This window comes from Alternaria incomplexa (genome assembly GCF_024043165.1).
Source record: "Alternaria incomplexa strain BMP 0042 chromosome Unknown scaffold_32, whole genome shotgun sequence".
In the NCBI taxonomy this organism is placed as follows: Eukaryota; Fungi; Ascomycota; class Dothideomycetes; order Pleosporales; family Pleosporaceae; genus Alternaria; species Alternaria incomplexa.
Genome location: NW_026249881.1, coordinates 1 through 26437, shown reverse-complemented (window position 1 = coordinate 26437; position 26437 = coordinate 1). Strand labels below are relative to the sequence as shown.

Below are 26437 nucleotides of genomic sequence, written 5' to 3'. Positions count from 1 at the left end.
ACGATAGAAGCCATGTGCGTTGACGGAGAAAAGACGTACGACTCTACGCCAGCACACTGTAAGCCGTGTAGATCAAGATCTCACTCTCCACCACATCACATACGACTTCTTGGTAGCAAGCAACATACAATCCACAAATACATTTATTTATGTCACCTTGCTATAAAGATTCACCCATCAACCCCCAACACATCCCCCATCATCCAACTCTCTTAGTTCACCTTAGCCTGAGCAAGGCTGTTAATCTGCTGAGCACCATCCTGAATCTTGCCGTTGGCAGCCTGGAAACGGCACAGGTTGCCAGATCGCTCCTGGACGTTGTTGTCGCATACGAGCTGGTCGTTTGCTACGCAGTTGAGGGCGCCGTTGCCTTGTTTACGTCAGTCTTGCGTCTCATACACACCCTCTCTCGAACAAGAACTCGTCTGGATCTTATGAATATGAATACGTACAAGCAGCAGGTCCTCCAGGCACACACTTTCCAGCCGCACCGTTAACAGTGCAAGCATCCTGCTTGAGCGATTGCTCGGGGATACAGCATGCGCCGTTAGCTGCCTGACGGTTCTCAAGCACGCTGCGGGGGGTGTTGCGGACGTTTTCGACGTCGGCGATGGCGGCGGAGGAGACGGCGACGAGGCCGAAGAGGAGGGCTGTGATGGAGAACTGCATTTTGGCGGTTGTTTTTCGAAGTAGTTGGTTTTTTGGAGTATTAACGTTGATTATTGATTCGAAAGTTGCTGATGGGTGAGTGAAAGTAATCTGATCCGCACAGCGGGTAGTGAATAAAGAATAAATATAAATGTGAATTGGAAGACTGGCTTGAGAAAAGTATTAACGGGCTGGCGTAGATGCTTGCTTTATACTTGCTGTGAGGGGCTTCTTCTTCTGAGTACATGGCATTAATACCTATTTCGCTCTTTCCATAAAAGGTATCCTGGGACGGTGATCCTGAGGCAAGTCGCAGGCAGTCGATCATGCACATCTCAAACCTTTGGCCGGGTGGTCGGGCCCTGGCGGGTCTGGCAAACCGAGGGATCGCAAGCGGGCAAAACAATGATTCTTGTGTGTAGGGAGTATGGCCGAGATGGAACCGGTGTGCTGTTGTTCCTAGTCTCGAGAGATACAGTATACTTATAGTCCGCTTCTGTCATAGCCTTACACCGTGGTGGTGGTGACAAAAATCGTCTTACAACCCATCTCACCCCAACGCCACACTACCCAACCACAAGCGTGCCGTCAAACCCGAGTCGACAAGCGAAACCGAAGCGCTGCCTTGCACTTGAAACACTTGCTGCCTTCTCAAACATGCGGCCTTGGGGACCTCGGGACCTTGGAAATATGTAAAACGTAGAAGAACCTGCGGTTAAACGGCTGATTTAGGCGACGGGTCTGTGACATGCAGGTTCAGGCGCTTCCAGGCGCATCTTTGCATGACGGTCGTGAACGAGTTGAGCGTGAAGACCGAGGAGAGCTTTGTCTGAGTGCAAGCGGTACCGTAGTCTTGGTTTCGTCGAATGCGATTTTGCGCGTTGCGAGGAGGAGTGTGAAACTGCCGGCTAGCCGGACTATACCGCTCAGGTGTAGAGCGCTGCTGCTGCCGAGTAGCAAAAGAGATGTCGAGAAAGGCACCGAAAGAGGGTTTGAGAGAGTGTAGACGTTGGAGGGCTGCAGGACGGGTGCCCGCGCGTAACGTTGAGGCCAAGGTTGTTACGCGGGCATGCAACGTCGGGCGCTGAACACCATGGGAATCGCACATACCGCTCGCGCAACATCGCCGACTATGCGAAACATCCTGGTCAAATACGCTTGAGTAGAGAATATGCTCCCGGGCTGCGCCACAGGTTCTTCGACGTTGATGAGAGACATTGTTTAGACTGCAATACGTCTTCGGCAAAGACAGATAATGTATATGGATGTATGGCAAATTTGAAGATCTTCCGATCTGGAAGTAGATATATGTTGCCCATTTGTACGTCAAATGTGATAAATCACCCGAAATGCGGAAAGTACTGTGCCCACCTCGGGACTTCGAAAGCTGATTCCGGGAGGTGAAAGACGTCTAGGAAACACTCAACGATGATGAAGATCCTACAGAAGATATAAAACAACAAATAACATATAATGGATATGGCGAAAACCACTTGCAAAGAGTCTTCCACCAACCCTCCAGCTGGATGCAACTTAGGATACTCTTCGTAGAGCAATGCAAGACAAGCCGCAATTACAAGCGCCATGCCTGACGACACAATTGTCAGGCTGCTGATTTTCCAGAGGAGTTCATCTGTCTCCTTGCGAAAAGAGCGGTTCCAAACAAGAAGATGTACACCGCCATAGAAGAGACCAGCAAGAGGCAACCACATAAGTGAAAGAAGCTCGGAACTCTCCGCATTTTGACTGGGCCGATTGTGTATATGTACAGCCAAGTAGCTGGTCTTTTTCGTATTGTGAGTCACACAGCCTAGAGTTTCGGTGTATGGTCCGTACTTCCTGGCAACTTGTGAGGCTAGAATGAAGCGTCGTGAATTTATCTTAGCGAAATCCAGCCCAACAGAATCTGAGCCTGATCTAGTCGTGGGGATAGCGAAACCATGGTAAATAGCATACTCTGGTGTCGGAAATTGGGGGTCCTTCGATGCTCTGAGCGGTGTGTGGTTTGGGTTTGGATGGTGGATCTCCCTTCCAGAGTCGGGTACTAGGCCAGGACTATCATCGTCCCCCATATCCATTGGAGACAGACGAGCTTGCGGAATCATATCGTGAATGACTAGGAACGCAATCACTGGGTGAGTGTCAACGTTCGTGAGTTCAGTGGGCTCATCAACGTCTAGTGGCTTGTGCCACCAGAAGAAAAAGTACATGGTCAAGGCGCATACGGTGTGTACGGTGGTGTTGATCTCTAGTAACGAGATAGTCAGGCCCTGGGTTGACCGAGTAACACACTGCAAGCTATACCATAGCGCTTGTCCGCATGTCACGAGCTTCGTGAACGCATTCGCCTTGCTCTTGTCTATTATCGCAGATTCGGGTAGATCCGGGACGAGATCAGGGGTGTGCTCGGCGATGAATTTGAGGCCTTCTGGTGTCAATGTCATCCTCTGCCGTCCCTTGGGAAGATACTTCTGATCCAGACTCCGAGTATCGACAACGAAGCCGCCCATGGTGGCGTACATGGAGTGCGCTTGTGTCCAAGGGTGCCTCCGAAACCTGGATTCGGGTTCCACATCTCTGTCTTCAGTAGCCTGCCTTGGTTCTTGAGAGATGCTTGTTTTAGCTCTAGAAAGGCTTTGGAACATGTAGTTCAAGTTTTCCCATCGCTTCTTGATGAAACCTGGAGGCTCTGGCTGACCAAAAGCCTTTCTCATAGTTTTCCCTATGTGCCTTGCCTCTGCATGCTCGCAGTAGGCAGTAAAGACGACCTTAAATTGAGTCAACGTTGGCCGACCGTGTGGCAGAGTGATGAGACTCACCCATTCTGGAGCAAAGAGTGCTATAATCATCCAGCCTGTTTTCCGCCACATCTGTGCGTTGGCGCCTCCAGGTTCAGGGATATTCAAGTGAACGGCTGTCCAAACACACAGAATCATCGTCAAAAGAGACGACGACAGGATGGAAAACGTGCCGCGAACCAAAGGCTCTGGCTTCCAGGTGTGGTATTGTGTGCCATTGGGCATAGTTGTGTTCGCCATCTCGTCTGCCGCCTTGTCCAAGACTGAGTACAAGCTGCGCGCCCGCGATACGATGTATGAGATCTTCTCTGTTTGCTTGATGTAGGACTCGGAGCGTCTTCTATCTTGTGTTGGTCGAAGGCCGTGGTGAGATTAGGGAAGTTGGAAGTGAATCGGTTTGGTTTGCTATCGGTCAACCGCTTTTCAGCTGGCAAAAAGGTGGCGGTTGTGACGTCGCAAGGCTGAGGCTGTACAGCATCTCGACAGCCCAACGTCCCGCTCAAAACCTGAAAGCTGACAGACATGCATGTCCCGAATTTCACATTCGTCCAAGGGATGATGCCAACTCAGATGCTGCATAGGATTATGCTTTGTAGTGTCGCACAGCAGATCATATCTCATAATCCGTAGACGAATGTAAGCCTATCGTCGCCCTCCCTGCCAGACCGCGCAGCCTTCTCGAGCCAATCCGCTAGCCATGCAAGTTTCGCATGCGGCCGCATCACGTTGATGGCTTGTCTAAGCCACCGTTGTTGCTGCGGTACCGGACCCCTGCCATGAAGCCTTTCGGCCTCGACGTCGTCTTCGCTCCATTTGCGTAACATGTCTTGTCGCGTTTTGTTCTCAGCCTTTAAGCGTCGAAGGAAAAGCACGTAACCCAGAGCAGCTAACGCGACAGATGCAAGTGTCCACCAGAACGGGACAATGTAGCCACCCGCAGCGTACTTTGGGCGAAACAAAATTGCTGAGATGACTCCAGCGAGGTTGCCCCAACCGTTGATACCGAGGAGCAATGCGCGCTTGCCAGGTGACGGCGTGTTGCCAGAAATCCAGGCCACTGTGAGGGGAGATGCGACATAGGTACCCGAGAGGAGGATGTTGAGAGCGATGTAGCGGGGTATTGCCCATGAGGATGGCAACAGCACCACGATTACCAAGCCGGCTACCATAATGAATAGGCCAAGCAGTATAGGCTTGAGGCGTATGCGATGTTTGTCGCTGTAGCTAGCTGCGAAATACAGTACTATGGCTCCGCAGATGTGTGGTGGTGCAGTGAGCAAGTTGATGAGCGCAGGATTCGCCTTCTTCGTCAACGGTGCCAGTACAAGCGGGAGGAAAACGGAGAAGGCATAGACTGGGATGGCAGATAGAACGTTACAGGCGAGGATGTGCCATATCTTCGTGTTGAACACTGATGAAAGGACGTCGTGAGGGCTTAGACCACGATCGTCGACCAGCTGTCGCGACGGCGTGGCTGAGGTGATCGAGTGCTTGGATGAGTCGAGAAGACCGCGCGACTCCTCATCGTAAGTTTCTTCCGCTTCTCGATCATCTTCTTGGACTGCTGCCGGCGCGTTCTGTATGTCTCTGTCTCTCACCACACGCGAAGACGCATATCGACGCTCTTCAGGTGTGAGGAACCATGCCGTCTCCACGCTGTGTGGTAGCCAGAAGTATCCGATGAATGCCACCACGATAGTGAGAGTGCCCTCCAGTAGGAAGAGCACCTGCCACGGTTTCCAATCTTTATCCGAGCCTCCGTCGTCATTGCCGAAATGCGAAAAGACGAGATAGCTTATTAGGCCCCCAAGCGCACCACCGACTGCCGCCTGACCGTAGAAGAAGGAGAGCCGTCTGCCAAATTCGAAGCGCGTGTAAAAGAGGGAGAGGTAGGTGACGGTGACTGGATAGAAGCCAGCTAGAGAGAATGTTAGCTCGAAGTCTGGAAAGGAAGCGACGGTTGAATGAGGAAAGAGCGAGTGGAAGAGCCAGACCCAGCTAACATGTGCGACATACCTTCAAGGCACCCGATGAGAATGCGCAGCGTATACAGCTGCCACCTATGCCTCACCCACGCATGCAGCGCCGTGCAGACACCCCAAAGAAGCATACAACTCGGCACCCAAAGCACCATGCCATATCTCCTCCCCAGCGCCGCTCCAAGCGGCTGCAGCGCAACGAAGAAAGCGAAGAACAGCGCAACAGCCGTATTCAACGCACCCTTATCCAGTCCGATATCCGCCGTAAAATGCGCAGACTCTGCATTTCCGATCTGTTCCTCATTAGCAAACCTTCCCATTGCCAAAGTCCGCGTATACGTACATTCGACTTATCCAGCGCATTAAACAGGAACAGCAGCGCCAGAAACGGCAATAGTAAACAGTCCAGTTTCCTCAACGTCCTCTTATGCAACCGCGCATCCACAGCGCATGTCTCCTCCAGCTCATCCGGCGGCATCGTGTCGTGTTCCGTTGCAGAGGCAGACGAAGCTGCAGTGAGCTCGTATACCTGGTGCTCATGGTCGGCCATATTGTCGGGCGCCAAGAGCGAGCCCACGCGCATGCATCACAGGGTCTGCGACTTCGGATGACCTCGGTCGGTGTCGCGGGCAGTAACGGGTTTGGGTAAGTGGGCAAAGGTTAGAGTCAACAGAGTGATGCATGATGGAATGTTGTGGAAATGTCAGATGGAGGTACGGAAGATTAGATGGGCGGTTGAGCTATTGTTTTGGACCCTGAGGGCATGACGTTGTTGATTGGAAGGTTCATGGGGGTGCTGGGATTGGCGCTGGAGTGGGAAGGCGCCGAGGGTGGCTTATCGATTACCACCGAGATTGTTGATTATCGTTTTGGGTACTCTCGTGACTCTTTAACATGACACTATGACATTCGATTTCATCACGCGTCCTTTGTCTACTCCATCATCTCTTCTTCTCTCTTTCCAAACGCCTTAACAGCCTCATAGTACAACGTAGCAGTCGCCTCACACGGTCCCTTGGCCTTCTCAGTCGCACACTGGTTGAACATGTCCGTCTTGAAGTTACTATCGGTACGCGCCTTCATCGCGTCGAAACGGCCTTGTTGTTTGTAGTTGCGGTAGCCGAAGTCGTGACGGTAGCAGGAGTTGATGACTGCAATTGTCAGTATGGTGGACTCGGCACGCAGAGAAGTGTGAAAGGGACATGGATAGTGGACGTATGATGGAGGATTCAGTATGGGAGGAAAGAGAACGTACAGTCGAATCCAAACGGATTATCCGGACTAGCAGTGCATCCATTGCTGTCCCAGTTCAGTTCTGGAGGGCCGACCTTTCCGTTACGGTTGGCGATGAACTCCGCGATGGAAATGTCGAACATATAGCTATCTGTGACCTGCTCGAGGGTTCCCTGACGTTCGACAAGTTGTGCAGGTGCAGAAACCGCAAGAGAAGCAAAGCCCAGGAGGGCAGTGATGATGGTGGACTTCATGGTGGGTGGACTGGATGCAGTGTTCGGGACACAAAGTATCGTATATAACCTGAAGCTAAGCTACACTGCCTCACTTTATACTACGTACACCATACACCACGATGCGTAATGTCCCGATGTTTGCGCCGCGGGGTCTTCCCGGTCTTGGGTGCTTGCGACACTATGGGTACCTGCATGTGTGCTTCGGAGCAGATCACTTGCATATGAAATGAAGCACTTCGTCGAAATAGGTCCTTATGTGCTGGAAGCGTTGTAGTAGGTAAAGAAACAGCATGCAAAAGGACGGAAGAATGCATGCGTATGCCAGATCTGTCAGATCTGTCCGTTGTCACGGTCTTATGTCGGACTTGCCAAGAGGTATGTAAGCAGGTGATCCGAGACAGCCTCTTCAGCCGCGCTATCACGACCGCAGTTGCTGCGCATGTTGTTGATCGGTATTTCACATCAGGCAGTGTGAGGAAGGAATGGGAAGGTGAAGAGTGCGGACAGTGTTTGAGTGCCATGGTGATAAGAAGGAAGGCAAGATTCAGAATTGAGTCTACGCAAAGACGAGGCAGATACTCCAGGTGGTTGTGGGTACTTACACATCTCATATCGATATCCAGCTTCTGCAATGGCAAATCTCGTCAAATTGAAAGGGGACCTTCCTAGAAGTAGCTGGGTACGCATCAGAACTTGGCAGGTTGATTCAAGGTTGTGTGCCGACGAAGCGCGCTTTCGAAATGCCGTTCGGGAACTGGTCATAGGATGCTGTTGTCGTGGGGGTAGGTCGTGCAGGTTGACTGTCTGAGGATTACGAAAGTCCGAAGGCTTGAGCTTGATAAGTTGAAGAGATGCCCCACATGTTCGTCCTTCACTGGTTTGATAAACACGGCTACCGGTCATCAATGCGGGGTTGTCGCTCTGAATATACTGGCCCCTACCTGCAACTTCTCCAATTGTTGCGTCCTCCCTTGTAATATCATGAGCGGGCCTGAGGCGTCGGTTAAACATCGGAGAACGCCCTATAGTCATCACTCCACGAATCACCACCATCTTCGTGCAATGCCATTCGATTGTCTATGAGCATATTCCCACTACTTATACAGTGTCATCCGCTCTTTCTAGTCCTTCCAATCCCTCGCTTACAACTTGCTGATGAAGAGACGGGCAGCGAACATGCGCAGACGCTGGGGCAGGATGTACTTGGAGAAGATGTAGATGAGCGATGGCAGGAGGATGAAGGCCACGGTGGTCTCGTTGACGAAGAAGAAAGGAATGAGCTGGGGCATGGCCGACTTGAGGATGGTCTATCACTTGTATTAGCTTTCTTCCTTCCTCTCCAGATCTTTCCCAGAGTCCAATCTCACCATCTGCTGAGGGCCAACCTCGGTCTTCTTGTTCTGGCTCGCGATGAAGGCGGGGCGCGCCAGGGCGGAGGGGCGGACGGCCATGGGCGCGCGGGCAGCGGCGGCCCTGGAGAAGGGGCGGAGGAAGCGGGCGGCGTTCATGATGGGCTATCTGGAGTTTTGCGGGTCAGCGCGCTGCTGTGGGGGTCCAATTGGCGGGTCTGAGCCTGCGAGAGGGGGAATTGACGCACTGGACGCGATGGTCGAAGCCTGGGGAGATGAGGGGAGATGGTGTTGCGGTCGCGGGAGTTACGGTGGTGTTGCTATCGTCGTCCGCAAAAGCTCGCACAGCTGCGATCCCGGAAGTTGCCGCGTCCGTGCGTTGGCTTGGCGCTGCCTTCCCTACCAACTCCGCACTTCCCCACGACTACTCATCTGTATCACACATTGCGTCTTTGAAAGTTCTTGAGACTCCTATACTGTCGCCTCCACCCAGCGTATTCCCTTTCACGATAGCCTTTGCTCAGGTTCTGGAACGCCCCTGCTGCACGCCGCCGGACTGCCTAACACTAGAGTTTAAGGTTTGCACAGTACTCCAAACATGATGATTGGTGTAGAGAATGTCGGATCTCTTATCCGCATGGATATCACAGACCTCTACAGCTTCATTTCTGGTCCTATTTTATATGACGAAATGAGCTAGTGTTGGCTCTTCCTTTCAACCGTGTCAAGTGCGGGGGGCCTCATCTTCCAAACTATGTAAAGGTGAAGCTTACTGCACTCGTGTGACATTTCTTTACCTGACCTTGATTTCCAAAAACCAACATGGCAATCGAGAAGATCATGATATTAGGGGTAAGACACGAGACGGACTGGCTGGCATCGAGTGGCTAACACGCGTAGAACTGGGAGCTTTGCCTCACCATCCTCAACGCCCTTTTCCCACAGGAGAAACGACAAGGAACACCCAGATATCAAGTTACTGTACTCACTTATCTTTCGCAAACCCTTAGTCTGCCACCTCACGTCAAGGCCTCCGATGTACAGCACAAGAGATCCGGCTACTCGTCCGCTTCACTGCAATCAGTAATGACTGGACAAGACTTGGTTGTAAGCACAATGTCAGGCGGAGATGTAGAGCAACAGATTCGCATCATAAACGCCGCCATTGCCGCCGGCGTGAGGCGCTTCATCCCTGATGAATTCAGTCACGACAGCATGAACAAGCAGATACAGGCGCGCATTCCGAAAGATGCCGGCCGAGCAAAGGTCATTGCTCATTTGAGGAGCATGCGGGAGGACTACCCATATTTTGAATGGACTGCGATTGCGACAGGGTACACTCTGGACACTCAGCTGATCAGTGGCAACATGGGTTTTGATCTCGAATGGCATAGCGCGACTATTCATGGTATCGGTACTGAAGCTTTCGCAGCTTCCAGCTTGGAGAGAGTTGGACGAGTCGTGGAACGCGTCATCTCACACTGGGACGAAGTCAGGAACCAATACATATACGCTGCAGGCGTCATAACGTCTGCCAACGAGGTCCTGAGATCTACTGAAAAGACGACCGGCCGTGAGTTTACCGTCGGAAATCACGATGTTCAAGAGTGTGTTGCAGAGGGGGAGAAGAGGATAGAGAAAGGATTCCCCGACTCTGGCATGTTTCTGCTCGAGCGGAGCGTGTTGTATGACGAACAACTGGACGCATCAAGACCGTTCAGGAATCGTAACTCGAACTATGTACTCGGACTCAAATCAGAGTCGGTCGAGACTATCGTCAGAACCGCCTATGACGACTTCAAACACTACGGCAAACCCGGATGCGGATGTTCAGCTTGATACCCCACTTAACGTCAGACTTCTATACCATACCATCAATCTCACGCCTAATTCTACCTCATCTCCTCTCTAATCGCACTGCCTGCCCAGACCATAGCCCTCCCCTGCAAGATCCGCATATCCCGCATAATCTCCCATCTCCACACCCAGCCCCTACCCGTCCTCTTTCCCGGAGCGGCAGACAAACAGTCCTTCATATAACTCAAAAACCACCCTTACCGATCAGGAACGATGTCGTGCATACACCCGGATAACGCCACGTCGTAGATCCCGTTCGGCATCGCTTGGACCCAGAGTTCGACCCAGCCTCAGGATACGACCTCGGGAGGCTAGGATTGGGAATCACGGGATACGCGGGATACGAGAGCGCATGGCGGGCCATTGTGAAGGACGTTTCGCATGATTAATTTCCTGGATGTCGATAAAGTTCGAGGAAGTGTGGATTTCAGAGGATGGGGACGGATTGTGGACGGCGTTGTCCGCGGTGGGATGTGCGAACGGCGCGCGGGCTTCACGATACCACTGAGGACGCGCAACAGCAATCACTACTAATAAACCTCACCGATATCAGTAACATTTTATACCCCCCACCTATTATTAACAACATCTCTTCTCCACTTTACCTGCTCCCTCACCCACACACATCCCCCTCCCCACCCACCGCCCCTCCTCGGCCAACTCAACGCAACAACCTCGGTCAAAACTCCCAACATGTGTCCATACCCAACCCACACGGCCTCATCCACGTTACACAGCCTCGTCACAGCCTCAGTTTCGGGCTGCAGGATCTGAGACCCAACGGCAAAAAGGCTGAAACACCGCGTGTGCGGGAGGCGTTGTCTGGGTCTCACCGGCAAATGTTGACGGTGCGTTGTGGTTGTTGGGTGAGTAGAATGGGGTGGAGGGGATGTGAGAGGTGGAGTGTTGGTGTGTGGATGTGTGTTGGTTGTTGTGGTTGTGGTTGTGGTTTTGGTGTTTGGGTGACTGCGTGAGGTGGCAGTGCGGGAAAAAGACAATAGTGTCGGATGTGGCTGAGCGTTGGGCATCCATTTGCTTGTTCCCGCACCGCTCGCTGCAGGCCCAGTCGACCAAATTAACGTCTTTTTATTTTCCTAAGCACGTTTGCTCAACAAGTTTCTATTTTCCCATCATCCAAATATAGCCAATTCAACACTTCTCAAGTCCATGATTGTAAAACTTCTCGAACGCTTTGTTCAATGTATTGCAACACAACATCTGCAGGAGAAAACAAGTCTATAAACGTTTTTGCGCTGCGCAAAGTAAAAAAAGGTCGGGACTAAACTACGTTCTACCTACGTTGGTTCGCAAAGTAAAGGGGTGGGGATATCGCTGGTGTGTGTGACGTGTGACATGTCGAGGGATAGAGATGATGACAAGAAAGGCTATGCTACTACTGAAAATGCTGGGAGTCGTGCCTTCGTGAATGCCGAGATTGATGTGACGCTGCTGCGGGAACGGAACGCTATAAACAAGAACGCTGGAAAGGGGGTGTAATAGTCGCGGTGACATGTGCAAGATTAGACGCAAAAATGAGGAAGTTCAGATACTCGTACCACACCCAACCGTGCGATAGTCTTTTAGTGCCACCCCTTCGTTGATGTACCGTGAAGCCGGTGACGCCGTGAGAAACCCAGGACACAATTGTTGCTCGTGAAAGAAAGTCTAGAGGACGAAGTTTGACTCATATCATGCTTGCGATTGAGTTGAGTGCCGTGGTAGTTGTTCGTATACCCACAAGCTCGGGTTCACTGACTTGATGCGAGAGATTGGGCGAATGCGAGTACTGGTGGCCGGAGAAGCTCTGCAAGCTTTGGAGTGGCGTGGTAAACATGCCGACTACGGGCTCGTGTCTGCTAGAAGGGTCGCCATACGCATCACCAAATGAAGTCGCAGTCGGGGTTCGAAGGGAATGCATGTTGGGTGTGCCTGAAGTCGGTGTGGGGTACGCTGTACTGGGATAGCACGAGGTGTTGACTTGCGGAGTCGATGTTGGTGTGGATGTTGGCATGGGAGACGGACCACTCGACATGCTGTAGGACTGGAGCGACGAACTACCGGGTATCGGTGTTGGTGTAGAATGGCGGTGAGATGTCGCGTCTGACGTCGAGAGCTCCGGCTTGACTGGATACGAAGACGAGGTCGCTGACGCGGACGACGCTGCACGAACGCGCCCAGCCTGTGTCTCACGGCGGCGCTTGGGGCCATCTTTGACTTTGGGATGTGTGTGACACTGCGGTATTGTTAGCATACTCGATCTTATGATAGTTGGTAGCGAGGCGAATCAGAACTACCGAGAACCAATAGCCAAGCACCGTGGAATGTGGAGGACGTATGACTTACCTTGTATGCATGTCGGAACCATGTTGTTCCCTTCTTCTTGTTGCTGACGAGCGCAATCCATTCACCGCAACTTCCGCAAAGTCCTTCCCATACATCGAGATTGCCTTCCGTCCGGCGCGTGTCTTGCGGGCCCTGGAACGCTGCGCCGGTAGCTGCGCTGACACCATGCGTGAAGGACTTGTCGTACCAGAAAGCGCTGTTCTTGAGTACAAGCCATCTACCAGGCTTGCAGAGACCGCACCAGCCCTCACGTTTGTTGCCATGACCGCGAACCCAACGCGGGGTGTACAGGTCGCCAACAAAGCGAAGATCCTGCTCGTGTGGTACAAGGTCGGGATCGGACGGGTTCATGTCGGACTCCGGTGGGTTGAGTGCCTCTTCGTGCAGGGAGGAGTAAAGATCAGGTGGGTCTGACAGGTCTGCAAAGTGTGATGAGCAGCCGCCGTGACGATCCGCGTTACTTTGGAGTAAGCGGAACAGGCCCTGCGAAGGTAGCGGTCGAGGCACCTCGAGATGATGCTGCTGTTGTTCCTGGTGGGCGAAGAACGGCTGGTTGTTGGCATAGGGAGAATTCGATTGCGAGTACAACACGTTCTGCGTCGGTAGCCCGAAGTTGTTGTAGGCACTTGGCGGGTAAGCGGGCAGCGAGTGATGCGGGTTCAGGCGGGGACCGTATGGTGCAAAGCGATCCGAAACCTGTGACATTGGGCGTGAGTTGTTTGGGGTCGATGTTGGCGCTTGCCCGGTGGACCATCTCTTGAACCGAGTGCTTTCGAGTGTGTATGGTGATGAGCGGACATTGTTGTGCGGTGTCGGCGACACGCGGGAGCGACTTCCAGTTCGAACAACGCCATCGTACTGAGGTCGTCGTGGTGAGGCAAGCGGTGACAAAAGATGGCTGGCACTCGGCTCCGTGTGGTTCCAAGTCTCATACTCAGACGGATATGAAACTGGTTCCGATGATCCCATCTCTTCGTAGGATGCCGGCTCTGGAAGCACACCGCCAGTGCTAGACATCGAAAAAGACGACTCGGACAGTCTCCGGGTGGAATTCGGATTGAAGTTGGCCATGTTGTCGTGTTCTTGTTGGCCCATGTTGTTGTATTGGCGTAGATCAATGATCGGAGTGTTCTCATCGTGCCCCATCATGCCATGACTGAAGTCCGACACATCCGACTCCAGAGAAGGAAACGATTCCAACTCTTCGCACACCTTCTGACCCCATGGACCTTTGTTCGTTAGCATAACATGCATGCCTACTGCTGAAGGAGCTTACTTGTGTCGATAACGCCGGGAAAGTAGTCAGTCGTCGCAAGCGATTGCGGGGCAGTCATGGCGGTGCTGTAGACAACACCACTAGTAACAGTCGGTTGCGAAGTCATCATGTCCGGTCTTCCCATAAACTGTCGTTGATCCTCTCTGTTGCCTACAACAGGACCCCGCGGCGTAGCATAGTACTGCTGGGTTTGCGGCACAGCCCACGTGGGCTCGGGTGGCGACGGTCTGGACATAGGGTGAAGGCCTTGTTGCTGATGTTGTGGTTGCTGTTGCTGCTGTTGCTGTTGCTGTTGCTGATGTTGATGTTGATGTTGATGTTGATGTTGATGTTGATGTTGTTGCTGTTCATGAGGAGGAAGGCTTGCGTAAGAGTACATTGACTGCATCCCTGGGGAGGGGGAGGGATGCCCCATGGCGTACTGCCGATTAGGTGACGGACGGTACCTAGAAAGGCCGTCAGTATGCGCGCACGAAGTAAAGATGACTGAGAATACTCACTGTTGAACCGCATTGAACTCCATCTTGGGTTCCGTTCTCTATATACAACGACCGTAAGATGTTATGGTAGTAGTCTGTAGTGCAACGTGGTTAGCGACTGATTAGGCTATACTGCTAGACAAGGGATCACCCGTCGAAGCCCTGAGTGACATCGAGCAATACTCAATTAGGAAACTCACATTGATAACGAAAGTAGACGGCTGCAGAAAGGAATGTGGCAGGGCGATAGCGCTGTGCGACTATGGCTGAGCAGATGTGGCGCCGGGTTGGATGTAAGTTTCTCAAATGAGTGTACGAGAACAAAGTTCTCAATCGCAGCCAGCGCGGATGGAGCCCGCTCCAAATGAAAGAAATGTATACGAAGATAGTAGTCGGGCAGGATCCTAAAGAGTGACGGGCCAAATAGTAGGAAAGGCGGTTGGAGGGGTTGCTAGGCTATATGATGAATGCACGGGGGTTGCAACATCCGAGAGGAACAACGAAGAGCAATGATCTCTGTGATTGACGCAACGGAACCGCTTGGGCGCAAGTTTGAGAGAAGTGTCGGGACGCGCCTTGGCTGCAGGTGATCTGGAACGGCCACAGCAGAAGCGTTCACCCAAAAGAGCGTCTGGCGGGGATGGTGTAGTGGGTGGTGGACCGGGCGCAAGGCTGCTGGGATGCCAAAAGGCGATTAGACGCACTCTGAACGGTCGCACCAGTCGTTGTCTCCATGATCCTCTCGGCTGGCTCGGAGAGGCTCCTCGGGCCTGCGCACCAAGTGCCCCATGTTGCTGAGGCGGAGGTGTCGACATGGATGCCGCGCTGCCCTCGGCCATCATGACGACCCTCTGACAAGGAGCACTTGGTCGACGAGTTCAGCTGGAAGGGCATCCCATCACTCGTTGCAGCTCGGCGTCGAGTTTCAGCGCTCGAACAGGCTGGTGCATGTCGTTTATGGAAGGATGGAGAGCTGGGAGAGGTCGGCCGCGAGATACGCAACTTCCCGCTGTATCAACTCCACTACCAGGTTTAGGGATCCAGTTTCATCATAGCTGGAAAAGTTTTGTCTCAATCGAGTGCGAGTCTGATGGCACGGAGCAGCTGATTGGGGGGTGGGCAGTGTATCATCGCATGTGGCGCGTAGTTTGGTGAGGGATGGGATGAGTCAGCAGTCGCTTCCTCTGGCCCCACGTCTCTTTACCGCGTCGCGACAGGTCCGAAACACTCTTGACACACGTCCAGGGGAACCTGAGACCCACCCTGCTCGCAACGTGTACCGCACCATCGACTCTTTTCTCGGTTTTTTCTATATTGATTCGCCGACACGAGCCCTCGGTTGTGTCGTGCAGCGGAGTTGTGGCCGCATTTCCATGTGAAGTCGACGTATTCAGCTATTCACTGCGCGGACGCACCGCGTTATCGCCGAGCAGTGGCATCGTCAACTGCCCATGACCGAAGCGAAGCCACTTCATTCCGTTCTGCCCGGAATGGCGCCATCTTTGCGCCAACGGAACATCCTCTCGTCTGTCGTCCGTCGTGTGTAGTTAGCACGGTGCAACGGTTATCAAGCTTCTGCACGTCATTGAGTCATGTTGACAAGTGACAGCGGCCGATCGCCAAATTACCTGCTAGTCTGAACGTTACAAGACGTCGTTGATTGAATTCAATATTTTCAGGACTTGGCCTTGCACGCATGGAGGAATAACTTCAGATCACGAGGCCGCGGAGTGGTTCGCAATCTTGCCCTGGTTCGTGGCTTCGTTACGATGCATGCCTCAGTCTTGTACCACCAACCCAAACGCACATTTGTCAACAGGGCACAATTACCACCGGAAGCTGAGAACCCAGGCTACCTGCAATCTTCCGAGAGCTCGAATTCCGAAGCACGAACTACTACAGCCCTGCCTCGGGTGCCGTGCGGGATCGTTCAAGATGATGCGCCACAAGGAACAACCCCAAGCAGTAAGCATCGTGGCTCGAAAAGAGCATAAAACGCCGACTATGAATGATTTCAATTCTCATGAACTCAAAATCGCTACAGATCGCCGCTGCCATTATGCGATTAGTAGTAGATATTGCCTTGCCCCCTGGTGCTAATGATATCTCCACAGCTTCGTGTCTTTCAGGTCAAGATCTGTCCGGTACTTCTCGGCCAACAACAGACGTACTTGGGATTGTCGCAAACGGGAATTCTGTCGCCCAGGCAGTGTGCCTATGCGGCGTCGATCGTCCCAAAGAGGAGACCCTGCTTTACCACCTGGGAATCATCAGCACCATATCACGACCACATATCGTATGTGCCATATGAGACCACACCACCCGTGCACCGCAGATTCTGCATGCAAAAGCTAGGTTCGTACGAAACGATTCTGCAGCGACCCCTCGAACACGTCATAGACAGTGTTGGTCGACATGGTCACATTTCATATCTAGATCTGTTATCACAGCGCGTTCCACGGCGCATCCGCCTCAGCGTATCGCAACACAACCAAGACACCAACTCACCACCAACCCAGTCCCTGCACCTTACCACCACCTCACGAACACCCCCAAACCCTGCATTCATCCCTCACAAAACTCAGCCTTACACCATGACGTAGCCTTCACCCACACCCCGAACGACACATGACACCCTCAATCAACCCAACACACCCGGTCGCAGTGTAGCGTAGCTGCGTCGCAACTCCCCCGAACCCAACCGCACATCTTTCAGCCCTAACCTTCCCCAGCCAGCCCTACTGACCCAAAGCCGGGATCGACGTGTACAACATAAGTGAAGGAACTGGGGTCATCCATGTGCGCCGAGACAGTGGTTTTGACAGGGCTGGCAGGGAGGTGCTGGCGGGAGCGGGACGCGCGGACGACAACTCATTCACGACGGCCACACTATCACTATAGTGAGGGAATTGACATGTCGCATATTCGTATACAGAGTTCGTGTAGATGTGAAGGCGTGTACGACTGAGACGGCGTGTTTGAGTTGACGAGAGAGAGGGAAGTTGGGCTGCAAGTAGAATGTATCGTGATGTATCCTATCTAGGAGGAGTACCGTCTAACCCCCAACACCAAATCCAAAAGGTATCTACAACTTCCCGACTTTGATCTCACACCCCCCAGACACAGTATCAAAACTCAAACTACTCTTGCCATCCCCCTTCTTCGCCTCAACGTGATTCTTCCCCGGCTCATCGTTCTCACCCAAAAGTTCCAACTCCTTGCCTTGTAAATGCAATGCTCCACTCAATGACGTGCCATCTACACTGCCCGTCCATTCTTCCGGGTAGGTGACATCCAACCCACCGCTCGTGCTCTTATGCGTACTCACCAGCCCAGACATAGCCACGCCCTTGGCCTTGTACGGCGAACGAAGCGTGAGGGATGTCTGACCAGAGTGTGTATGCGTGTAGATCTCGCTCTGGTAATCCCCTGATTTAAACGGCAAGAGATCAGCCGTAACAAGCCCAGCGACGCTGTTGATCTCCGTGCGCGACCCATGGATGAAGGTGCCGTCGACTGAGCCAACAGTCGTGTTGATGTAGGTCTGGTAGTCGCGCTCGGGGATGTGTTTGCGTTTGAAATCCGTGCGGATACTGCCGCTTAGCGAGTCTACACTGAAGACAGCAGGGTTTGTGGAGCCTTCTGCGGCAGGCTGGGGCTCGATGTCGATGTTCACGGAGCCGCTCTTTGTCTTAACGGAAAGGAGGTCGGAGAGTGCGTACGCGCCCGAGATAGAGCCAGAGATTGTGGAAAGGTATGTTTGGCGCGAGGAGAAAGCGATGGCGTCGAGGGTGCCGGTGGTCAAGGAGATGGAAGTAGAGTCTGTGACGGTGAAGTTTGTGCCAGAGTGGATTTGCATGCCCATGTGCGTGGTTGCGATGTGCAGTTTGGACAAGGTGGCGCCGGGGGCCATGTAGATTACTACGGACATGCCCAGACAGGCCTTCCCGGGGCGTACGCCGTCGAAGCCGTCGGGGAAGGAGGGGTCGCCGATTGTGAGGCTGTTGTCTGTGGAGGCGTATCGGACGGCGTTCACGTCGACGGAGGCGGATACGGCGTAGGATGTCTTTACTTGGATGGTGCCGGGGGCTTGCTCCGGAGGGGCGGTTGCGACGTGTATCCAGCCTGCTACTCGTCTGTATGGGCCGTCGAGTTGGTGAACGGCTTCTTGGATGCTGAGCTCGCTTGTTTGGCCAAAGTCGTGGTGTTCCGTTCGGACGTTGTAGTCTTTTCCGCACTTGGATGGCCAGCGAATCGGGAAGGATTGTTTCGGTGCGGTGGATTGCGCTGCGGCGGATGGTGATGGCCAGGGAACGGCGATAAGACTGGGCTTGTCGGAATCGTCGTCGATGAAGCCTTCGGGGTGGGCGGCGTCACCCTGTGCGGATTGTGCTGAAGATAGGGAGGCAGTAGCAGAGTTCTTGACGGGTACGTTAGCATGATGAAGTACTTCCTTGAAAGTATCTACTAACCTGTCTATCCCTTCGGACTGACACCGCAGCAACCATAAGGGCCAACATGGCAGACACGAGCATCATAGCAAGCACTGTGCCGACCACCTTCAACCAGGTCTTCTTGAGGCATTGCGACCTGAGACTCCGTCTCCCGTACTGCTCTTCCTTGTAACTCGCATCCCGGGCTTCTCGTCCATCAAAGGAGAGCAGCCTGGCGCCTTCTTCGCCACTCAGTCGACTCGTGTAAAGACCAGGGGTAGTGGCTTCAAGGTAAGTAGGCGGCGGCCTCTCATCCGTCGCAGCCTCTTGTCCCACAAAAGCCTCCATCAGCGGTGTCGAGCGGTCATTATACGGCGATGGCTCGATGGTAATTTGAGGTCTCGAGGACCGACTGTTCGCCGACGCAGTATCGATATACATGATTTCTGGTTGAGATGGAGATTTCGGGTGAATGTAGTAAAAGAATGAGTATTTAATAAAGATTGTAACGTGCGCACGCGCAAAGAATGGACCGAACCAGGGTATCAAGAATGTACAAGCAACAAGGAGAGTAAGAGGATGTGGAGGTCAAGAAAGAGGCCAGGCAGCCATCGATCTAAGTAATTATCCCAAGCCCAGGCATTCAAAGCTTGATCTGCAACTCCAAGGGCTGGGCCGACATGTTGTGCTGCTACACATTTGTTTCGGTGCTGGAAACGCTGCATGTTTGATGTTGGCTTGGCGAGGGTGTGTGCAAGCGAACTGCCGTTGTTTGCACTTTTCTTCCTCGGAGAAGTTTACATCTGAGATGCGACTGTTGATCACTTATTGCTGATACCCAAACATACGTTCGGTCGAAACAGAAGAAGAATGGAATGCTAGAGGTTCTTGCTCGCAAGCTTGGTGATGGAAGGTCGTGGCTAGTGTCGTTGGAGGCGTTGGAGGCGTTGTCGGACGATGGGGGCGCTAGGCTAGGGGCTTGCAACGTTGTCGATCAGGCACTTGGCACCTCGGTACAGGCACACGGCAGCACGCAGATATGCCTGAATTCGACTGGAGTCGATGTGGCAAACGTTCTGAAGGCCAGGAGCTGCAAGAATTTCAGGGGCTTGAAGGATACTGCGAGCAGATATCCATGCGCCATGCATTCTCGCTGGTGGGGTTGAACCTACTGAGATATTAACGTACCTAGGCATATGTAGTAATGACATATAGAGACCTTTGACCTCGAGTAGCCTAATCCATCCGTTTGAATCATGGTTGATATCAGATTCCGCACGAGCAAACAAAGACGGCAGTATTGAAGTGCTCAAGGACGAAATGCTTCCTGTTCGAATTTGCTACGCAAATCGTGACTGCGTGCCCTCCCGAAGGACTCCTATGACCGGGTAATTGGGTGGCTCAGGCGGTTCGAGGTGCATACTCAAGCCTCAATCGATGGAACATCATTGGATTGGATTAGATGAAAGCGTCGTACAAGCTCGTATATGGAGTTCAGCTGAATGAGCCTCGAGATATGTATATTCGAGGGCAGTCTCGTCTGACAGCGGGTTTTCCGTGTAGGTCTCCCCATCGCCGCTGCCGACATGCGATTCCTTCCCACAATGTTATTCTTCGTGCAAGCATTCTGCTTCGGAGCTGCTGCAAAACTGACGAGCTGTCGCAATCCCATAGTACGGAAAGAATGGTAGGACGGCCTTGGAGAAAGTGAGTAAGACATGTTGAAGCTTACGAACCCGTTAGGCGATCTCTTGACAAAGATGAAAGACTGCAGTACATTGCTGCGGTACAATGTCTTTTGGAAAAGCCGGCGTTCACTCCTACTACTGCTGCACCAGGTGCGCTTTCGCGATATGACGATCTTGTTCCGACGCACATCAATCAGACGATGTCCATACATTTCGTGGTAGGTGCGGCATGTTTTAATTGAAAACAATGCTGACCGCCATGAAGGGTCACTTCCTCCCCTGGCATCGTCTCTTCACATCGTATTACGAGAAGATACTGCGTGAGGAGTGTGGATATAGTGGGGCGCAGCCGTATTGGGACTGGACATTGGATACTCCAGCTTCCAAGTTCGTTCAATCGCTCATATTCGACGCGATATACGGCTTTGGTGGGAACGGCCCTCTTGTCCCGGTCAACACGTCGAACAACGAAGTGCCAGGGCGGACTGGAGGTGGGTGCGTACAAGATGGGCCTTTCGTCAACATCACGGTTCATCTAGGCCCTGCTGCGTCGCTCGCAAGAAACGACCAGTGTCTACGGCGAGACCTGGCGCCCGACTACGCCGCCACGTATCTGGGCAAAGGTAAGTTGGACACAGTCATAGCGCAGGCGGATTACGGATGGTTCGCGCGGACGATGGAAGGTGGTCCAGCCTGGGACGATAGTCAGATTCACGCTGGTGGGCAGTACGTGATTCATCCTGCAGGATCCTTGCGGCAATGCTAACGTCGTCTTCTCAGCTTCGGTGTTGGTGGCACCTTTGGGCAGATGGGCGATCCGTTCACATCGCCTGCCGACCCCATCTTCTGGCTCCATCATGCCAATCTGGACCGCGTTTGGTGGTCGTGGCAGGCGAGGGACCTGGGGAAAAGATTGCGCGACATATCTGGGCCCAAGGTGCTGCAAGATTGGGATAACGCGCAGGGCGGCAATGTAACTCTGGACTTTCCGCTTTCGCTGGGTTATAATGGCTGGGATGCGAAGATTAGCGACGTGATGGACATTGATGACCTCTGCTATTCGTATGGCGAGCTGTGTTGAGCGGTGTTGATGAAGCACATTCTAGACCAGTGCCTTGTGTCGTGATGCAGGTGTGATGGTGAAAGGCTGCCTGTGAGCGGACCCCCGAGAGCGGGGCTTGGCGGTTGACGTAGCGAATTGTCGCATTGCGGGCGTGGCCTTTCCAAGCTTCACGCCAACTATGAAAGTTGATCCACGATAGCGACCCGCGAACTCTCGACATGGCAGCCCTGCAGAAGTTGTCGCAATTGTCGCAGCCACACTGTGTGCTCCTCGCCGTACAATATGCTACCGAATCCAACATCTTAGCGCTGCGGGCGCTGACAGCACTCCGGGACGGGGATCTGCCGCTCGAGCTGACCCTGAGCATTCTCCTCAACTACCTCCCCGAAGAGAGCGACCCGGCGTCGTATTACGAATGTCTGCATGACCTGGCGACTGGATCGCGGTTTCCCGGCGAGAGTCCCGCGGCATCGCTAGACATAACATCGGTGGAACAACTCTCGAATTCACGGGCGAAGAAGAGGAGACATGCGCTGGGTTTGCCGCCTGTAATGCATCCTCTTTATGCCGAAGAGAGTGAACTAGACCTGTTCAGTCACTTTCTAATACACCGCGCCCACCGGATAGACGCGCAGACGGGGCTCCTAGATCTCGTGCCGCAGCTGGTGGTTCCGTTCCTGGGCCACTCCGAATACCTACGCACATGGTTCATATCGACCGTCCTCCCACTCCTACGCCTCAGCTACGAGTACTATCCGCAATCAACTGCAACCACGCTCGACGAATTTGCGGCACTCAAAGGACGACGTGCCATCGATTACCAACTCTCCCACGCTCGAAGCGCGACCGATGTCAATACACACAACGCGGCACGGGATCTGAAGGGTGTAGTGGCCCCATGGCTGTGTGGAGCGAATGATCGCAAGAGGCGGAAGATCACACACGAAGGTCGGAGAGCGTCAATAGCACAGGAGCAAGCTCGGGAACCGGACGATTGGGATTGTCTGTTTCAATGGCTGCTACATGCTTCCAAGGAGCATCTGGCGCTTGTCACAGCAGCCATCTCGGACTGGGACGGCCCTGAGGATATGGACCTTGGTGGCTACGAAGAAGGACGAGACTACGTCGATGACCAACAACAGCGGCAGCTCGAGATGAAATATGCACGAACGGCGCTCGCATGTCTCTACCTGGTCGACAAGAGTGACATCACGTCGTTACAGACCGCGCACTCGCTCTTGACGAGGATATGTACGCTCCTCAATTACGACCCGCCTCCAGACCTTAGCATTGGTGTCGCCCAGTTACCCAGCTACGACCTGAAGGATCCTCTGCTCCAGGACTCAACAACTGCTTTACTGAGAGAGGATCGTCTACTGGATCCTGACAATGTCATCACACAGCCTGGCGCTGAAGCGTTTCGCATCATTGAGCTCATCATTTTCTCGTCGTGTGTCCTATCGACCTTGCAACAACCGGTATCTATCCGGGAGATTGCGAAGATGTCTCTGCGAGACGACTACTCCGAACAACTATCATTACTCCAAAAGATACTGTACACGCTGAACAGCGGCTCCAAAAAGGACAGCGAGCAATGGGCCACTATTCGGTCAAAGTTGCTGTGGCTTTGGAACTGGGGTACCGACTACCACGACGAAGACCGAAAAGCCCAAGGTGTCTTTGGTTTGCTAGAGCGGAAGACACTGGAAACGGAGGTATCGAAGGCTCTTTTGGAAAGCAACCACTTCGCCCTCGCGATAGACCTATACATCAAACCAGGATTTGGCGAGCAACCGCTACTCTCCTCGGATGTGGAGCAGGTCGTGCTCGCCTCCGCCATGCACCACTACGACAACGCCAGCAACGGTAACCGCAACAGAGGCGGTATGAAGCGTGCTGCTGATATCATCGCTGCATTCGCTCCCCACTTCCCTTCCTCGTCGCGGTTCCGTCGGTTCCAAGCCCTGCTCACAGCAACACACGCCATGTCATTTTACTCGCTCATCCTCCAGCATGGCGTTCCTTTCCAGCCGGTCAATATCCGAGTGAGCCACAATCCGCTGTCGTTAGTGCGCAAGCTACTATCGCAAAACAGCGGTGGCTACACCAAGCTCGACGATCTGGTTTCGATCGGCCAGAACTTGGTGGTCGCCATGCCCTCAACCATCATGGACGAGGAAGCAGGAAACGTGCCAACGGATGCCGCCACGATAGAGCGGAAGAAAACCGCGGCGGAGCAACGCGTGATTGGCATGGCTGTCGAGGCTGCATTGGAAGAAGACGACTTTGAGACAGCGTACTCATACGTCGTCAATCGACTAACACCATCAACCCCGTCACCAACACCACCAACATCCTCAAACTTCTTCTCCTTCGGAACCACAGAAACCGAAGACCACTCCGACGACGCCGAAGACGTAGCCTGGCGCGCCGCCCTCCGCGCCGGCCGCCACAACACCTCCCTCTCCTCATCCACCTCTTGGACCCAGTCCAGCTCCACCGCACGCCCCGACCTCCGCCGCCTCGAGCAACGCATGGAACTCCTCAGCCAAGCCCTCCTCCTCGCCCCACCCAACCACCTCGAAGAAGTCCTCGGCGTGTGGCAACAATGCGAAGCAGAAATGATGCACCTCCTTGCCCAAGAAACCGAAGCCGAAGAACGTTTCAACGACGCCGCCGACCGCAAACTGCCTGGCGCTTTCGACCTCGACACCATCACTGTGCAGCCGCAGCGCCGTGAAGTGGGCCGGGGCGCTGTAGAAGAATCGCCAATGGGGCTGTTTGATGTAGCAAGGGGAGCTGCGGCTGCGTTTTCGAAAACGGCGTTTCCGCTCAGGAGTAGTAGTGGGAGTATGCAGGTTGCGCCGAGTACGGAACCGCGGTCTGGCAGGGTTAGTATGGATGGCAGTGAGACGGGCAGTATCGATGCGCAGGAGCGCGTGAGGAGGAGGGATATGGTGGCTAATGCTGCGACGGGGGCGCTGGCGAGTGGGATTGGGTGGATGTTGGGTGCTAAGCCTGTTAATGAATGAAGTGGTGGGTATGATGGAAGGAGTTGAGATACGCGTATCCGCAAAACCATGCTGTCGACTATTTTCATTCGAAGGTGCAATTTCGACACTCTGGATATCCTTTCATGCTCCTGTGGCCGTTCATCGCGTCCAATGGCGGGCTTGATGCGGCCTCATGATCGTATCAGCCATAATATGTCCTTAACCACAGTGCTCGAATCACAGTTCTAAATCGGTTTCTCCACCCAGCACTTTCGTGCAACATGTTTTGGCTCATTTCTGTCCAAGTTACTCAGTGCTACTGTCGCTATCCGTTTGCCACACATCATCCCTCCGCCGTGTGACTGTGACTAGATCTTCACTTTCACTTCCATTTACCTCCATCCCGCTCTATAGCAACACCGCATCTCCCAGACCGCCATTGTTGCCTTCGCCGTCCGAACAGATACCTCATCCTACGATCTTGCTAAATCTCTCACCTCCAATCATCGAATTCGCGGTGGCACACTTCCCCTCGATACCGTTTGCTCGTACCTTGTGTACCAGCCAACCACGCCTTCTCCGCGATCACCGCAATCGCAACTTCCCCACGATATCAACCCCGCAGCTAGGGTTGCGACTGCCCTCACCGAGTACCTTCACCTAGAGACGCGCGGTCGGGCGTCGCTTCCCCGGATCCTTCCACCTCGGCGCGTTTGCACCAGATAACCACGTAACTTGCTCAGGTCTCGAGGACGGTAAGCGGGCGTTATAAACAGCTCGCTCGCCCTTTATCCTTTTCTCCCTCGTTCGTCAATGCTTTTCGGGTTGTTCAAGCAGAACAAACCAGACGCACTCACTCACTCTCACTTCCCTCACTCGCCCAACCAAACCATCGCGCGCACATCAATCACTCACTTCACCCACTCACCAAACCAACCAAACCAAGCCATCTCACACACCACACGAACACCACCTTCCCTTTTCGCACCCACGATCTTAACCCGTCAATCACCGCCAAAAATCTCACCACCAACATGTTCGCCACCATGCTCACCACTATTCTCCTATGCGCCCTCTTGGGAAGCGCCGCGACCAGCGCCACGCCCACACCCAGTCCCACCACCACCGCAGACCCCAGCGTCCAAACCCAAGTCCGCGCCCAAACCTTCAAAGAAGCCGAATGCGGCGGCGCCTACGAGTTCCTCTGGATTGATCCAAATGTCTGCTATGGGCTTTCTGATGGGGTGATGAGCATCAGGGTGGTCGGCAAGGATGGGGATATCAAGTATAACGCTCGTAAGTCTTCAACCTTCCACTATTGATGGAAGTGACTTTGGTAAGATGAGTTTTGCTGACGGTGGTTGTCATAGTGAACACCTACCGCAAGCCTGACTGCGGCGGCAGTTTCACTCTCCTCCCGGTCTACGGAACCAAGACTTGCTTTTCTGTTGGTCTGGATGTATCTATCAAGTTAAGCATTGGTCAGGATCCCTGAAGGGGTTCTCGTCTGGGTGAGTCTTCCGCTGCTCGCTACCATCGAGACTCGATATTGTCGATATGGACGCTAATACGTTCAGTGCGCTGCTTACGAGGCGGTTGGGGCTAGCTAGTCCTTGCGGATTGGTGGAGGAGGATGGAGACGATGGGTGTGAGAGATTGTGATACTGGATATTGGTATGCTACGAGAGTGGGCGAGAAGGGAGGGAAGAGTCTCATCCAACACTTATCCACCATTTGTCCCACCACGATAAACTCACTGAAAATCTAAAGAGTAAGATGAATGCATGGCATGCACCTGCTACCTCCATTCAAAAATAACACACATCACACCACCATCAACCCCTCCCAGCCCCCGCCACCCCTCTCTGCTTTCCGTCCACATCCTTCCTACCTCCACACCCACGCCTCTCCCAACTAGGTTACCAAAAAAGAGCAAAAAAGAAGGCAAAAACATACAACAGCGGGGATTCGCTAGTGGTCACCCACCTAACTACTAATCCGCCGGTATCATGCTTGTATATGGCTGAGCGGACGGGAAGCCTAATTTTCATGATCCTATGGT

The 26437-nt window shown here is 53.3% G+C and overlaps 9 protein-coding genes across 9 annotated transcripts; 3 read left to right on the top strand and 6 right to left on the bottom strand.

Annotated features, from left to right (window-relative positions):
• Positions 1–212: 212 nt before the first annotated feature.
• On the bottom strand, positions 213–669 carry J4E90_010975 (uncharacterized protein; the record flags this gene model as incomplete). Its single annotated transcript, XM_051440487.1, has 2 exons — positions 213–370; positions 453–669. 2 exons carry the CDS (start codon positions 667–669, stop codon positions 213–215), a joined length of 375 nt encoding a protein of 124 aa, XP_051285645.1.
• Positions 670–4063: 3394 nt separating this feature from the next.
• J4E90_010974 (uncharacterized protein) lies at positions 4064–5975 on the bottom strand (the record flags this gene model as incomplete). Its single annotated transcript, XM_051440486.1, has 3 exons — positions 4064–5364; positions 5463–5718; positions 5769–5975. The coding sequence occupies 3 exons, from the start codon at positions 5973–5975 to the stop codon at positions 4064–4066; spliced, it is 1764 nt and encodes a 587-aa protein (XP_051285644.1).
• Positions 5976–6358: 383 nt separating this feature from the next.
• J4E90_010973 (uncharacterized protein) lies at positions 6359–6912 on the bottom strand (the record flags this gene model as incomplete). The annotated part of the gene is made up of 2 exons (XM_051440485.1): positions 6359–6576; positions 6681–6912. The coding sequence occupies 2 exons, from the start codon at positions 6910–6912 to the stop codon at positions 6359–6361; spliced, it is 450 nt and encodes a 149-aa protein (XP_051285643.1).
• Positions 6913–8036: 1124 nt separating this feature from the next.
• J4E90_010972 (uncharacterized protein) lies at positions 8037–8402 on the bottom strand (the record flags this gene model as incomplete). The annotated part of the gene is made up of 2 exons (XM_051440484.1): positions 8037–8201; positions 8262–8402. 2 exons carry the CDS (start codon positions 8400–8402, stop codon positions 8037–8039), a joined length of 306 nt encoding a protein of 101 aa, XP_051285642.1.
• Positions 8403–9065: 663 nt separating this feature from the next.
• On the top strand, positions 9066–10082 carry J4E90_010971 (uncharacterized protein; the record flags this gene model as incomplete). Its single annotated transcript, XM_051440483.1, has 2 exons — positions 9066–9095; positions 9144–10082. The coding sequence occupies 2 exons, from the start codon at positions 9066–9068 to the stop codon at positions 10080–10082; spliced, it is 969 nt and encodes a 322-aa protein (XP_051285641.1).
• A 1702-nt stretch (positions 10083–11784) lies between these two features.
• On the bottom strand, positions 11785–14242 carry J4E90_010970 (uncharacterized protein; the record flags this gene model as incomplete). Its single annotated transcript, XM_051440482.1, has 5 exons — positions 11785–12333; positions 12444–13672; positions 13720–13946; positions 14142–14165; positions 14220–14242. The coding sequence occupies 5 exons, from the start codon at positions 14240–14242 to the stop codon at positions 11785–11787; spliced, it is 2052 nt and encodes a 683-aa protein (XP_051285640.1).
• A 3041-nt stretch (positions 14243–17283) lies between these two features.
• J4E90_010969 (uncharacterized protein) lies at positions 17284–18979 on the bottom strand (the record flags this gene model as incomplete). Its single annotated transcript, XM_051440481.1, has 2 exons — positions 17284–18618; positions 18671–18979. 2 exons carry the CDS (start codon positions 18977–18979, stop codon positions 17284–17286), a joined length of 1644 nt encoding a protein of 547 aa, XP_051285639.1.
• Positions 18980–20578: 1599 nt separating this feature from the next.
• Positions 20579–21400, top strand: J4E90_010968 (uncharacterized protein; the record flags this gene model as incomplete). Its single annotated transcript, XM_051440480.1, has 2 exons — positions 20579–21045; positions 21100–21400. 2 exons carry the CDS (start codon positions 20579–20581, stop codon positions 21398–21400), a joined length of 768 nt encoding a protein of 255 aa, XP_051285638.1.
• A 200-nt stretch (positions 21401–21600) lies between these two features.
• Positions 21601–24414, top strand: J4E90_010967 (uncharacterized protein; the record flags this gene model as incomplete). Its single annotated transcript, XM_051440479.1, has 1 exon — positions 21601–24414. The coding sequence occupies one exon, from the start codon at positions 21601–21603 to the stop codon at positions 24412–24414; it is 2814 nt and encodes a 937-aa protein (XP_051285637.1).
• Between the last annotated feature and the right edge of the window lie 2023 nt (positions 24415–26437).